Raw genomic sequence first — 14,995 nt, forward strand, 5'->3', positions numbered from 1 at the left:
AGCAATGGAGAAGTCTATGTTTATGGTTCTATTTACTGAAATAATAACATAGATACAGAAACCTGGTTAATAAATGAGAAATAATTTTTGATGTACCTGATATTTTTTAATTCAGACTATTTGTCAGTGAAAATGTTACCCTAAAAGGTAGAGTTTACTTGAAAGAAAGATTTGCTCCCCACAAAATGAATTGGAGGACCAGAAATGGCCCCTGGGCTGCAGTTTGGAAACCCCTGAGTTAGGCACATTTATAGAGCAGGAGGTCAACATATGCAAACTGCAAACACACAGAGCTGTAGGGAAAGTACTCACGGTCAACAGCAGACACTACGATTTTCCTCATCAGCTCCGTGTCTCTGGTGCTTTCCCGGTCCAGTGTGACACCGCTGGTCCGGATCTTCCCGGTTCTGCTGTCGATGGTGTAGAAGGGGTTTGCAGGACTTATGCTGTACACCACTGTCCCATTTTCCCCATTATCTGGGTCCACTGCCAACACCTTTAGTGTGGGGAAAGAGCAAAAGGTAGATGAAGCTTTTTGAACAGGAATGATTTATGACAAGAAAATGGAAGGAGAGAAAAAAAGAGGAGATGAGGAAACAAAGCAGAGAACACAGGAATAAGAGAAACTGAAAGAGGACTGATAAAACAACATCTTCACATAAAGACTCACTACCAACCAGACCTTCACATTCTGTCCCGTTTCAGCCATAAACGTCCTGTTGGTCTGTCACTAATACAGTTCAGCAAAGTGCTGAATACTTGTGAGGCAGAAGGAAAATGACTTGAATGGTTTCCAAACTTTTTTAGAAATAAGAATCTGAAGGCTTTAGCTTGTTGCCCACTGAGTCAACACCTTTAAGTCCAGTCACAGTCAGAAGTTCAGTCAGAAGCTGCACCCAGAACGACTGTAGGAAACAACATGAAAACCTCTGAAGAAGACACTGAACACATTTTAAAGAAAAATGGAGTGGCGTCAGATTTTAGCATTTGGAGGATTTCTCTTTAGGCTGAAGACCACGAACTAGTTAATGCTAGACACACTTGTTTCTTTTGGTTGTATTTACCCAGAATGCCATGGGTGATACAACCTTTAGAGACCGCTCCAAAAACTCTTCCTGGTTTTGGAGTGGTCTCCGGTCCGCTTGATGTTCACATAAGAGTTCAAACCGCACCAGAGTTCACTTCAACCAGGCTGAGGTTAGGTCCAAACCAAAAATTACCAACTCTGGTCCTCCTAACCGTTAGAAGGACCAGGGTTCGTAATTATTGGTCTGCTTCAGAGCTCAACTGTGCATTCACACCTCTCCAAACTAACCGAACTTTCCAGACGAACTAGAGCTGGCTTCCAAACACTTCAGATGTGTCTTCTTCCCAGTTGTACATGATTAAGCTGAGGTACAACACACAGTCCCACCAAATGCTTGAATGTCTGTGGTTGTGATATGAAAGTTCATTTCCTAGGCACTGTAACTTCCTGATGCTGTAACTCAGCCAGCTAAAGGAAAAGTGGCTGCAGTTTTTTTCTGACATGCAATTGTGATGGATGATCCGAGAGAGGAGCCTGAAGCCGAGCTAAAACACTGGCTGATTTTTAAAGAGCCAATCAATTATTCAGAGTGCTGACTAAAATTGCTGGAAAATGGTTAATTGGTCATTAGAGGAACAAAGGCTTTTGTGAGCGTTTAATTATTAAGACGACATGTTAGGCTGGCATTTCTGAGACTCATTGATTAGCAAATACACGGACGAGGAATGTGGAAAAAATAGTGGAGAAATGTCTGGATGAGCTGCGTTCAAGTAATCAATACCGGTCTGAGCGAGAACATTCAGAGATTGTGAGCAAATTTACATTTGCCCGGCTGATCACAGCTGGTTGTGGTGGGAGAGGCAAGGAGAACGGGTTTAGCAGGAGACGTTGGAGCTGAATGTAAGAGGCTAAAGGCTGATAGTGGGGAGCGGAGAGATTTGAGTGGGTTGATCCTTGGACTGGGCACAGCAGCCAAATTCATCGGCTCACTGGACACCTCCACAAGGAATCAGCAGGTGGCTTCCAGTCGCCATAGAAACACTGGATGGACCCGGGCTACACTGGGGCCAATTACTGAACTGTGAGCCTGGATGGTCAAATTCATTGAAAAGTGTACAGAGGGGCAATAGTGTCTGTCCACTGAGGGCAGACATTCACATAGAGTATGCATTGCATCGCTGGATGCAGCGTGAATGAAGTCAACTGAGGAACAGATCCAACAAAGTGGAAAAAGTAGCAACGTTTTGGCGGCGGAGTCCGTCGCCTTCATTTGATTTTCCCCAACTCTTCTTCGTTTCACACTCTGCTCTGCAAGACGGCTCCTCGCCTCCTCTTCTGCCTGGAAGCTGAATAATTTGTTATGCATATAACTACAGGCTACACTTTAATTAGCAATCAGACTCCTTTAATTACACTCAGTGACGCCTCCTTAATTAATGGACAATCAGGACTTAATTACAAACAACACACTGCCAAAGACACCAACAGTTCAGGGAGAGTTTGGGGTAATAGCGGAGTTCAGTCGACCTAAACTGCTCCGGATATTAGTCTATCAGTACGGGAAGCCGACTCCTCCCTCCTTCCTCAGTTACAGTAAAACTTCAGCTGAATAAGAGGAATATATTTTTCTTTTCTAATAAGCAGCCTTAAATATTTGATCTCACTGCTGTTTTTTTATGTGCAATCCATAATTGAAAAACTTTGAGATGTTATATAGTGGAGTCCGGATGTTCTGGGGCAGTTATGTTAAAGAACTAGGAAGCCCAGATATTCAGCTCTTTTTAAAGAAATGTTTTTATATTGAAGTTTTTCTCCGTTTCTGGAAAAGAAATTGATTTTATTGACCTTAAACAATAAAAATGTACATAGTGCTATACGCTTGAGCTGAAATAACTCCAGTAAGATGCTTTTGTAGCCATCGGCCATCTAGGAATTTTACAGGAAACTACTGTCGTCTTTAGAGGCCTATTTATGGCGGCAACATGTTGGAGTAACTCTGCTATGTTGGATCTGACTGATTCGGTTTGATTGAGCTGTTGCATGTTTGGACGATTATTTCTGGTTCTGGATGCTGTGTAGCTGGAAAGAGTTTTGCTCTTACTTTTCTACATTCAGACAGCTGCTGTAACTGTGACAAGATATTGCCTTTACAGAGACTGAAATTACTTTTCTCCTCAGGGTGTCTGGACTCAGTCTTATAGAAATGGAGAGGAGATGCTTCAGCTGGGGGAAGCTTGAAGCAGAGCTCCCCTTTAATGCTTTTCTAGACCCGTGCCACAGGGACGGGACCAAGAGAAAAACCCAGAACTCAGTAAAAGAACTCTAAGTTCTTTCTTGGGATCCTCCAGACGGAGCTGGAGTGTTGCTTGGCACAGGAATGTTTGTGATTTTCTTTCCCTGTTGCTTCAATGACCCGATCTCAGGGAGGTGGGAGACATTACAGACAGATGAAGGTTAGGCATATGAATCATTGTTGTCTTTGACTTAACTAATTATAAAATAAGAAGACAAAATAAAATATTTTTTGTTGTTGTTTACCACTGTTGCTATGAACACCTGGGTGGTGCAGTAAGGTTGGGCAGGATGGACTCACAGAGATAACATCAGTGTTGATTGGACTCATCTCCACAACGTTGGCTTCGTACGGCTCGTCTCGCCACGTTGGGGCGTTGTCGTTGATGTCGAGGATGGTGATGTTCACCTAAATCAGGGTGGAAAGGAGACTCTATCATCTTCTTCATATAATATTAATGATGTAATGAAAAATCATGATATCCAACACAAATACAGGACTCTGGTGAAAATCTTGCATCAACTCATTAGAGGCATGAATGTTATATCAGATTTGAGTTTTCCATCATTTATGCTAGCTATTATTCTGACTCAGATGTTTGAAAGTTTGGCAGAGCATTATCATGATTTTTGACCAAAAGGCAAAAATAAGTAAACCAATGAGATACTGAAACAAAAACCAGACTTTGCTAAGACAATTTGTTCATTTAGAAGATGACGGTAAGGTTGTTACAGTGGCGATGCCTGTCTTCTGCTGAGGCCCGACTCCTCCATCCACAGCTCTCACGATCAGGATGTACTCTGACTTCTGCTCTCGGTCCAGCAGGGCTGTGGTGGTGATCTCTCCTGAAACAGAAAAAAGCAGCAGAAAACATTCATACTGCCAACATTACAGCAGCTGAACATTTCAGGATAAACCGAGAAGTAATAAAAGGTGCAAACATTCACAGATGAGTGATCAGGGCTTTCACAATGCAGACCGCCAACAAAGTAAACGACTCGAGTAAAAGCTGATCTACACAGACTTAGGCAGCTTGAAAGTCCACAGATTAGTTAGTATGAGGTGACAGTGTGTATTAAAATGCACAAACTAAAATACCTGAGCGTGAATTAAGACGAAACTGAGAGGAGCCTTCCAGGGAGTAGATGAGAGAGGCCTGGCCAAACTCCCGCGAGGCGTCCAAATCAGTTGCATTTACAACCAGCACTGTTGCCCCTTTGTACGATGAATAATGTGGAAGAGAGACACAAAGAAAGTTACAACTCATTGTATGAGAAGAGATGTTGTTGAGTCCAGTTAAAAGAGGAAACAATCAGAGAAAGACAAGCTGCAGAGACAGTTTGCAACAAAGCTGGTAGAGCTAATTTCTTCACCGCCCCCCTCCACAGTGACACTGATGGCACGGCAGTGAGTGGGTTTATGGATTAGTGGATTATCAGACTGTTATTTGGCACAGAGCTGATCAATAGCTAGGCTGGTAAGGGGATGAGATGCTTGCCAGAGCCGCAGGGCAAGCCCTAAGCTCCGTCTAGAAGAGCCAGCCTTAGGCCTCCACCTCAGGGCCAAATACTGCTCTAAACCTCAGCGTTCCTTCAAGCCGCTCAAAGAAGTGCTCCACTAAATAGTGTGCGAAACATAAAGCATGGTCAGCGTCTGCTGCAGCTAAAAGAGAGAGAAAGGGGCGGTCAAATATCCCATTTTCCTCTTGCGACTGGAAACTAATCTATTGTCTGGGAAGAAAAGAGGCTTCACATGCATGAGAATGAGCGCAGCAGCTAGCGATTTCCCTTGAGGAGCCAATATCCCACATTCTGAGAGAGTATTTCCAAACAGTATTGAAACAAAACACAGACAGCACAGGTTAGAGAATACAGACATATTAAAACAAGTCACACCTGAAGCTGCAGAAAAAATATCCAAAAGAAAGACAAAGCTCTTGGTTGAATATGCAAATACACTTAACAGAGTGTTTGAGAGATGTGTTTGTTGTGCAACCCACAAATCTAATTAGAGACATTTGCATTTACTGCATAAATGCAGTGATAAGCCTGTAAGAAACTGAGCTGATTTCAAGTTTACAGGCAGTTTAAAAACAGGTATTCTTTGAACAAAGAGCACATCTAATTGTATTTTCCCAGTTCACCAACTTCTGGATAACACTGATCCACACACGTCTGCATGACTGGTAAAGTTAAGCATCTAAATATTGTTTTACAGCTGAGGTGAATTCATTACTGCCACATGTGAAGCCGAAATTATGAGCTCTACAGAGTAAGGTTCTGCAAGACAACTTTAACTACAACAGTCCTGGAACAGCAAACGGAAAACCACGTCATTTATGGTTCATCTACATTTGATATGACTGCTTAACGTAAAACATACATATCTTTTAATTGATTCTGTCATCAACACAAATTTATTAGAACAGAAAGCTTTATGTTATTGTGTCAGATACATCAGGGTAGAATAGGTATCGCAACCACCCATAAAAAGTTAAAATTTGCTCATAACAGTCAATTGTAATAATTGAAACATCGAGTGTCACTTAATATGCATTGATACGCTTGGAGGAAACCACCTTAGTGCTACCACAAGCTAACATCGTTGGTCTTCCTCATTTCGGCTCATAGTGGTTCAACTAATGAGACCTGCTGTAGTGAGATAATGTTAAACCTATATAAAAAGGTTTGTGGATGTAATTAAAAGATTGCAAAAAAATAAATAAATGAATTAATTAAAGGGTTTCTATACTTTAGCAAACCACTGCTAACTGTGAAAACAAAATCCCCTGTGAACCCTTTACATTTTGAATGGCATTTTCCAGCTAAAAGTGATGAGAGGTAGTTAGCCTTCAATTAGCACGTGGCTAACTGGGAACCATTTTATTCCTTTTTTGCAGGAAAATAGTTAGACACTTTCCAAACTAAAAAAGAAGGAGAATTCATTACTGTCAAGTCCAGAAAAATTGGAACGCTTCAACGTTTGAATGGTTGAAATAGTTTTAGGTTAAAATGCATGAAGGAAACACAACTGGACACCAAACTCACCAGCATTAAGGTTCTCTGGGATTTTGACGATGTAAGACGGTTTGCTGAACTCAGGTGGATTATCATTTTCATCCTGCAGGTGGGAATAAGCATAAACAACAGTTCATTTTGATGCACCAAACAGTGGGAGAAATTATAAAAAAAAACATTAAAGATCTAAAAACTGGTTGCCGTTTCCACTGTGACTTGGGATTTAGCTTAACATCTGTGGGATTTAAGTCAATAAAAGTAGGAAAAGGTTTTTACAATCAGAGTCTTAGTTGCAAGTCAGGCTCTAAACAAAAAATGTTGAACCAGAAGATGACATTTAAGTATGGTTAATGAGCTCGATGTTATCTCTAGGTAAATATCTCAATTATCCCTATGAACAGCAGACCACAAGGTGAAGATCATCAGGATTAGGGAACCAGGCCTCTGGGTTAAGCCTTGACTGGGCTCAGACTGAAAAAGTAATAGAAAACCCCTTTAATGATGGCAAAGACTCTGAGGAGAGAAACATCAGGTGGCATGTAAGCCAGGTCTAACCATGCTAATTCCCTGCAGCATAATCTGGCTTTTGGAAGACAGAGACATACTTTGCTGGCAGAAAAAACGTTGGAGTTGGTATGTGGGTTGAGCAATACTAATTCTATATAGTTGGAATCATTTAAAGTATGGGTTCTGGAACCAAACTCCTGAAGGAGGTCTGGATTTCCTCCTACGAAATGGCCTGAGGAGAGAGGCCTTGAGTGGGTGATGCCCTCAAACCCCTGGATGAGAACCTTGGTGATGAACTGCGTCCCAGTGAGCAAAGAGGATCAACTCATTGTGGTTTCAACTTTTCAATACATATGAACTTGAAGAGCAGCTCAGTTTACCTGGGCTTCTTGATGTTCACTGGAGGTACCATGTGGGGATGCCTGGTGTTAATTCAGGGGTGTAACTGGGAGGAATGGCCTCCCTAACCAGGACATATCTTGTTACTAAACTTTTGTCTGTAAGGCATGGGGTGTCCATAACCAACACCATGATGCAGCACAAGGTGGTTCATACGTGTTCTTAGAGTCAGCTCACCTTCAGAGAAAGGTCAATAAGCAGTTTTGTAACGTAACATCAGAGAGGCAGAAGTCATTTGAGTACCTAAAGGCAGTGAGTCGGCTCTGGTAGCAGAGCAGACCTGATAGACCCAAACGAGTGAACTGGGATCATCTGGCAGACGACTCTATTGAGGAGATCTTCAATTTCCAAGGAAGGCTGGAGACATGCTTACTGAACGGGTCATGTTTAGGACCTCCATCACAGATGCAACTTCCAGAAATTGTGACATAAAGATCACAATAGAATGATATGGTGGCAAACAAAGATTATGCAGGGTCAGGTCAAAGAATGAGGCCTTAGGTCAAGAATCAGTGGAGAAGTTCAAGTACAGTGTCTTGTTCATGAATGACGGGACGGAGTAGGAGATCCACAGATAGCTGGGCTGCACAGTGGCACACTTGGTTGCACTGCTGCCTTGCAGCAAGAAGGTCCTGGTTAGATTCCTGTGCATGTTCTCCCTGTGCATGTGTGGGTTCTATCTGGGTACTCCGGCTTCCTCCACCGTCCCAAAACATGACTGTCAGGTTAAATAGTCTCTCTAAATTCTCCTTAGATGTGTGTGTGTGTGCGTGTGTGTGTGTGTGTGGGTGTGTGTGTGTGTGTGTGTTGGCCAGTTCATTCTAGTGGATCCCAGTGTGTTTAGTGAGAGACATGTACAGTGTGGGGTTCCTTCCTGGACCTGTTACCCTTCTTCTTGGATAAGCAGAAGAGAATGAATAAATGTTTGGATACATAAATTGATACTTACGGTGGTGAATTTGAAAAGTAAAAACTTAGTTTGTAATAAAAATGGAAAGGGAAGAAATGACAGATAAATTCCTTTAACGTGGAACAACAGCTGCCTTAAAACAGCTTCAGTCAGAGCATTTAAACGTCTCACAGCCTCCCACTCATGAATGCGACTCCATTTCATACCAACATTTCCAGTTGTCTGGCTATTCACAGAGAAGATCCCCACTGCGTGAGCTGCTGAGAAATGTTAACACTTTAACAACAGTCACTGGGACAATTATCCATTTGGGCTCCGAGTTACACTGGTGCAGAGGATTGTGTGAGTGTGATGCTGCCAGCTCCTGATAAACCCCTGTGGTGAGAGTCACGACAGAGAGAGACACAGGCAGAGAGACATAGGGGGAACGCTGGATTGTGAACATCTATCCTGACTGGTCTTAGCAGCTTTTCTCCCTCATGCGGGATGCGTATAGGAATTCCTAATGGTCTGTGCTTATCAAAGGATATTCATCCATTCTTCTCTGCCGTTTCTCCTTTCATGAATAAAAAGTAAGATGTATAATGGATGTCTTCCATGGGAAATGAGTCTGGGGGCCTGGCGACTGTGGACCTCATCTGCTCATTATGGTTTGATGGCTGCATTTACAGTTTCTAAGCAAAGGTCAATATATGAGTTTTTAATTTAAAAGTCAATAGAAAAAACAAAGGAAAACAAAAGGGTGTTTAGTGCTATTCCTGAGAAATGATAAGAGAGAAAGGAGTGAAACAGAGAGGAAGATGTGTCACTGAAAGCTTACATACACTCATCAGGACTTAAAAAATGTACTGGAACGGCTCTTACCCACAAAACCCACACAAAGTCAAAAATTTAGATTTAAGCTCAGATATTTAAAGTGAAACTGACTGTTCCACCTCCGGGAGGATTCAGGGTGGCTTTTCTTCATCTTTTTCTTAGTTGTGCCACCCTAATTTTTTTACTGACCTAGTCTGCCGACTCGTATGGAAATTTAGTGTTTCGGTTTTCATGGATTCACCTGATAACAGTGTTTATGTGGATCGTAACTCCAAAACATTTGCGGAAAATGTGCCTATTCAAGGACTTTTTTCCATAAACAATATGTAAAATATGTAAAAATGTAGCTTGGGAAGCTGGCACACCTGGACACAACGCTACGTGATAGGCTTTGGGCTGCGGCGCCACCAAATGGTGCTGATTGGCTGAACCCCTGAAGTAAGAAATAAGGAAGACTGTGGGTGTTAGCTTCTAGGGCAGCACTAACACAGTTTCCACTGCTGAGCATTAACACATTTGAAGATATATTTGGTGTTTAAACTAGAAAATAAGCAGTGATAAGAATGTCTGAAGGGTCTCAAGTATTTGCAGAATTTAACTATTCCCTGATAGTTGTGGTACCCAAATACCAGGGGTTCGCTGTGCATGTATCCCCCTAATATTTTAAGGCAAATATCAACTGGAAACTTACATTGATGGAATGCAGCTTTATTTAATTCACTGACAAGGTTGTACTTACTATAACCTCCACTGTGACCGGGACGGTGCTGTTAAGCGGCGGATTTCCTCCATCTTTGGCCATCACTGTCAAATAGATCAACCCCTTGGGGACCAGCTCATAGTCGAGAGACCTGGTCACGCTTATGACTGGGGCAGAAAGAGCAGGAATGGAAAAGGTTCAGTTTTGTTTCCGTTGTTAATGAAACTAAGATGTGGGAAACTGAGGACACCCCTGCTGCTTTCAGACAGTTTGAACTATTTTAGGGTGCTCCCAGGAACTGTTTCTCTTTTATTGTACAATTTTAAGAGAAAATCAAAAATGTAGAAATTCTTTGACAAAAAAAAAGTATATTGAGGTTGAAGAGATAAGAATACCTGCATAGCCTTCCACCATGATGATGCTGAAGTACTGAGGGAAAACCGAAGCTGAAATGATGGTGTACGTCAGGAGGTTGTTGGGAGGAGAATCCTCATCAGTGGCCTGTAAGTGGGCAGATGTTAGGGGGGAGTGGTACTTATAACATAATGTCTTAGTTGAAGTTTTAAAAGTAAGACATAAAAAAACAAGCTGTAGCACAGCAGATGTTGCAGTACACAATGCTCATCTTTCAATTTAAATGTTTGAACTATATGAAGTATTTAGGTCTGAGCTGGAGTCTGCAGCCAAGAAGCTGCCAGTCAATGGTGGCATGTTATTGGATGGATTAAAGCTGATTCTGGCTATTAGTGGTGCAGACGTCAGTGTTGGATGAACACCAACTGAGCCACGACAAGCCAAGCAGGCAGAGGAAAGATGGAACCGTTTGTTGAAGGACTAATCCGCAGCAGCTTTCACCGCGATGATGACACCGGCTCATTATTGTTGATTTGGCAGGAACTTTAAAATGAGTCCTCCGGCTGTGAGGAGAGTCTACTGGGCCTCACTGGCATCATTAGAAGCTGGACAGGTTGTCAGAAACACTCATTTGTATCTCTGCATAACAGACATATCTCTATGCTTTCATTTAATGCCAAAATGTTGAGTAAGCAATACCTTTCTTCCCCCACAACTTCTTAAGCAGCGGCTTTCCTTTCCAGGCTGTCCTTCTAAATCAATTTTCAACAAACACTTCCACACTAGACAGTTGTTTCCCACTCAAAGGTAAAACGAGTCGGGGGCAGCAAATCAAAAAGATGAGGGGAAAAGGAATAAGCATAGGGAAAATGAATGAAAGCAGAACCTCTGCAGTAGGAGGCAAAAACCTCTGAGGCAAATACCACAGAGCAGGAAATCCTCTCTTTGCTTTGTCTTCCCAGAGTGGTGTGCTTGTGTGTAAAGCATCTAAGTTCGCTGGCAAACCGCTGACACACACAATTGTGTGTCTGACTTCTGTTTTCCTCTTGGGCGACGTATTAATATCAGCAGCGTTCAGAATAATCAAACACAGCGAGCCAAGCGTTGAGACCAGTTCACACAGTGCGCCGTACAGCCGAGCAAGCCTCAAGGGATGTTTTTCTCTGCTGGGTGCAATCAAAGCAAACGCTGAGCCGTTAGTTACAATTGTGCCTGTGCAGCTCTGCCTTTGTGTGGCATTGACTGATGGCCAACACACTGAAGCTAACTGGTTTTCTTTTTGAAACACAATGCACATTAACACAGCAGTGCAGGTTTTACAGTGAAACTGGGAAAACAGACGGCAGCGACAACAAGAACTGAAAAAGAAGAATCAATCAAAACATGTTGGCATGTGAATATGATGCAGCTCTGTAGTTATTTTATTTTAAGTTCTATCGACTGATGGGCAGAAGATGGGAAGGAGATTTTCTACAAAGGTCACTTAGCCAAGAGCATCTTTCTGTGCTGATAATAATAATAAACTTTATTTAAAAAGGGACATTGTACATCTGAAACAATGTTACCATTTCCTGAATTGTTCCAGATTATAGAATAAGCTAATTCACATCTGCAGAAGCTTAACAAGTTACAAAAATAGATTTATAATAAAATATAACGCTACAAGTTACTTTCTAATGATGCTGCACAAACACATTTGTACACCAATGTGAATGAAACATAGTTTTACATTTTGAAAGATCACACCTATTAACTGTATGCAGATATAAGGGGAAAAATGCCATCTGCTGAAAACAGGCTGTAAGCACAGAGCAGAAGAACAAAAGAACAACCTCATGCAGTCCTGGCTTCATAAAAAGAAAACAAACAAAAAAACAGCACAAGAATATCAAAGAAGGTAGAATTCATCTTCTCTTTGCATAATGTCTATCTGATATTATTGTAAATATATTTTCTAAAACTGTCTAATTTTGAGTTTGAACTAAATAATTTTTAAAGTTAAAATGGAGTAAAAACCAAATGTCAAACTGACATGTTCTTTACATGCAGGTACAGGGAGTGTGATGGAGACAATGGAGGGTTGATTAGATGGTGACCAAACAGATAAAAAATAGGTAAAGTTGTCAGTTCAAGCATTCAACATGTCGTGGTGAGTGACTCCATATCATGTGTGACATAATGTTATTATTATTGGGTTATTACTGCTACAGGTGTGTAGTATACCTGGCATTATGCTAATAAAACAAAAGGCAGTTTAATGATGTGCCTGAGTGTAAATGAAAACAATAGTTTCATTTTCACACACAATCACAAGATCAGGATGTTTATTGAATGAAATGTAATATTTTTACCATCTGATATATTTTGATGCCAGTTAAAGGTTTTTTTTTCTTAATTAATGAGATAGAACAATGCATCATTGCAACATTTTTAAAGTATTACTTACTGATTTAACAATCAATGTTTCATAAAGAATAACTGGAATTTCCTGTTGATTAAAATAATAATTTTAAAAAAGCAATTTCTCTCTTTAGTCACTTCCTGTTTGTTGCTGAAGAGAGGGCAACTGTGGCCTGATGCCTAAATAGGTGCAAAATGTTTCCTTCTGCTGGTTGGTTTGATGTGAAATCTGCTGCATGATTGCGGTGCAGAAACTATTTGTGAATTTTCTCCAAAGTTTTTTGAGCCTAAAACAAAAAAAAGGAAACATGTTGAGGTTTATTTGTCTGAGTAGTATTTCAGGTTGGAATAGATTAGCTAAAACATCTAAACAGCATTTTTATACCTTCATAAATGTTGGTTTTGGCATAAAGGGTTAATATGTGAAACCAGCGATGGTCACAGGTGTGTGTTTACGAAGCACTTTAGAGCTGCTATAAAGAGAATAGTGATTGGATGTTCTTTTGGACAAAATAACGTTTAAGACCAACTCGTATTTTATTATATAAACCAGTGTGTGATTGGTTTGCATGCCTGTTAACGACACCTCACCCTGATCCGCGCCACCGACTGCACCGCCTGCTCGTTCTCTCTCAGTGAGCCCACGTACGCCTCCTTCTGGAAGAGCGGCGTGTTGTCGTTGATGTCCAGCACGTTGACACGGATCCTTCCGGTGGTTTCCTCCCCGCCGCCGTCCCTCGCCAGCACGGTCAGAGTGAAACGCCGCATTAACTCGTAGTCCAGGCTGGCCCGCAGAACGACCCAGCCCGTTTCTTCATCCAGCGAAAACCTGCAGGACGACAAGCAGCTGAGATTAGACAACATCCTCTTTACTTACAGTTTCTTACATCACATTCACCTGTCATTGGATAGAATGTCATATTTAACAAATTATTTTAACCTGTTTTTCAGAAAAGTGTGATTACACTGTAGACAACTGAAATTTGTATAAAAATTAATGGAAATTTTACACTACTCACAATAATAAAATAAAATTCATTTCCAGACATATACACAGACATGTGCACAAATATTTAAATTTATTGTAGAATTATTTATTTTATTTTTTTGTTTTCCATACATTTTCAGCAGGGTTGGGGTTAAAGGTTCTGGGAAAGCCATTTTATAAGACTGGTATTTTCCTGCTTCCTGTATTTCTCAACCTAATTATGTTTTGGATTATTGTTCTGCTAGAACTCCATCTCTCTCCAAGTTTCAACCTCCTTTCTTCTTTATTCCATCTACTCAGGGAAATGCTCCAGTAAAACTGGACACAAATCAGCCCCACAGCATGATGCTGCCACCACCAGCATTGACAAATGAAACTATGTTTGTATGTTTCCAGACCTGATTCACCTGACCTTCCCCAGAGTGACTTCTTGTCATTGCAGCCAAATACCACACAATACATAATTTACACAGCACCTTAAAAACCAGTGCATGGCTGACCAAGGCGCGGTGCAGCAGAGACTTAGACCAATAAACACAATTCACAACCATAAAATTGTTCTGTTTCATCTGAGCTATGAAAACTCTCTTTGCTCAGTTTTATAGTCTGTTCAAATTTGATCAAATCAAACTTCTGGAACCTTTGCTGAGGCTCCGATGTCGTCAACCTCATAGAAAGTGTGTGGACTATATTTGAAAGTCCTGAAGTTAAAGGTATGAGTGAGGATGTATTGGCAAACATTTACACCTGTTTACATTGTACCTCTAAAGATAAGGGAAAACACATAATTTCTTTAAATTTGTGTAAAACATTTAGCATTTTTTTGTAATTTATTGTTTAAGTTGTTTGTTGTATGAGAATTTCACCTGGTACAAAACAAAAGTTAAAATAAAAGATTAAAAACTCCAAATTAATATGACATTCATGCCCAGGATTGTATGAAAACTCCTGACCAAAACTACAGATACAAAATAAAAGAAGTTCAGTGTTTTTCTCACTCATTTCAGAAGGTGAAACTATTATTTTATAAAAATTCATCACACATGGAATGAAACATTTCAAGGCTTCATTTCTTGTCATTTTAACCTGTAAAGGTTTCCTGAGCCTCTAACAGTCTCACCGTCTGGACACCAGAAGACAGAAACCTTCACAAAAAGTCACTGCTGAAAAGATGATCATTCACAGAGTTCTGCATCTGCTTAGTCACAGGAAGTTGAGTTCTGTCAAAGCAACCCAACTTCCTGTACACCTCAGCAGAACCACAGGCTGACCTCCTCCATGCCACGCCGCACTGATGCAGTAATCCACCCAAAACGAGTCCAGAGCAAGAAGAAATGAAACCTGATGTTTCTGTTTAAAATGGCAGCTTTAATTGATTTTATACAATATTCTAACCATGAATTTTAGGTTCTCATATATCTGCAAGCCATAATCATCAACATGACAAGACATAAAGGCTTGAAAGATTTCACTCTATGAGTAATGAATTTCTAAAATGAGGGACAAAAATAGTCAACTTATTCACAATTCTTCACATTTTTAGATGTACTCATTTTATAATTTAAAGATGTTTTGTGTAACATA

The 14,995-nt window shown here is 40.8% G+C and overlaps 1 protein-coding gene across 1 annotated transcript in view; it reads right to left on the minus strand.

Annotated features, from left to right (window-relative positions):
• Positions 1 to 14,995, minus strand: part of LOC103132168 (cadherin-23-like) — a gene marked incomplete at its 3' end in the record, with an annotated part of 54,426 nt that overhangs the window by 14,366 nt on the left and 25,065 nt on the right. The window contains exons 7-14 of the mRNA XM_007543926.2: positions 13,015 to 13,252; positions 10,065 to 10,170; positions 9,709 to 9,836; positions 6,368 to 6,440; positions 4,419 to 4,535; positions 4,053 to 4,165; positions 3,621 to 3,728; positions 313 to 496 (exon numbers count right to left, since the gene is read on the minus strand). Of these exons, the coding sequence (XP_007543988.2) occupies positions 313 to 496; positions 3,621 to 3,728; positions 4,053 to 4,165; positions 4,419 to 4,535; positions 6,368 to 6,440; positions 9,709 to 9,836; positions 10,065 to 10,170; positions 13,015 to 13,252 (1,067 nt within the window). The remainder of the gene's footprint in view (positions 1 to 312; positions 497 to 3,620; positions 3,729 to 4,052; positions 4,166 to 4,418; positions 4,536 to 6,367; positions 6,441 to 9,708; positions 9,837 to 10,064; positions 10,171 to 13,014; positions 13,253 to 14,995) is intronic.

The sequence above is a fragment of the Poecilia formosa genome, unplaced genomic scaffold (assembly GCF_000485575.1).
Source record: "Poecilia formosa unplaced genomic scaffold, Poecilia_formosa-5.1.2 Scaffold944, whole genome shotgun sequence".
NCBI lineage: Eukaryota > Metazoa > Chordata > Actinopteri > Cyprinodontiformes > Poeciliidae > Poecilia > Poecilia formosa.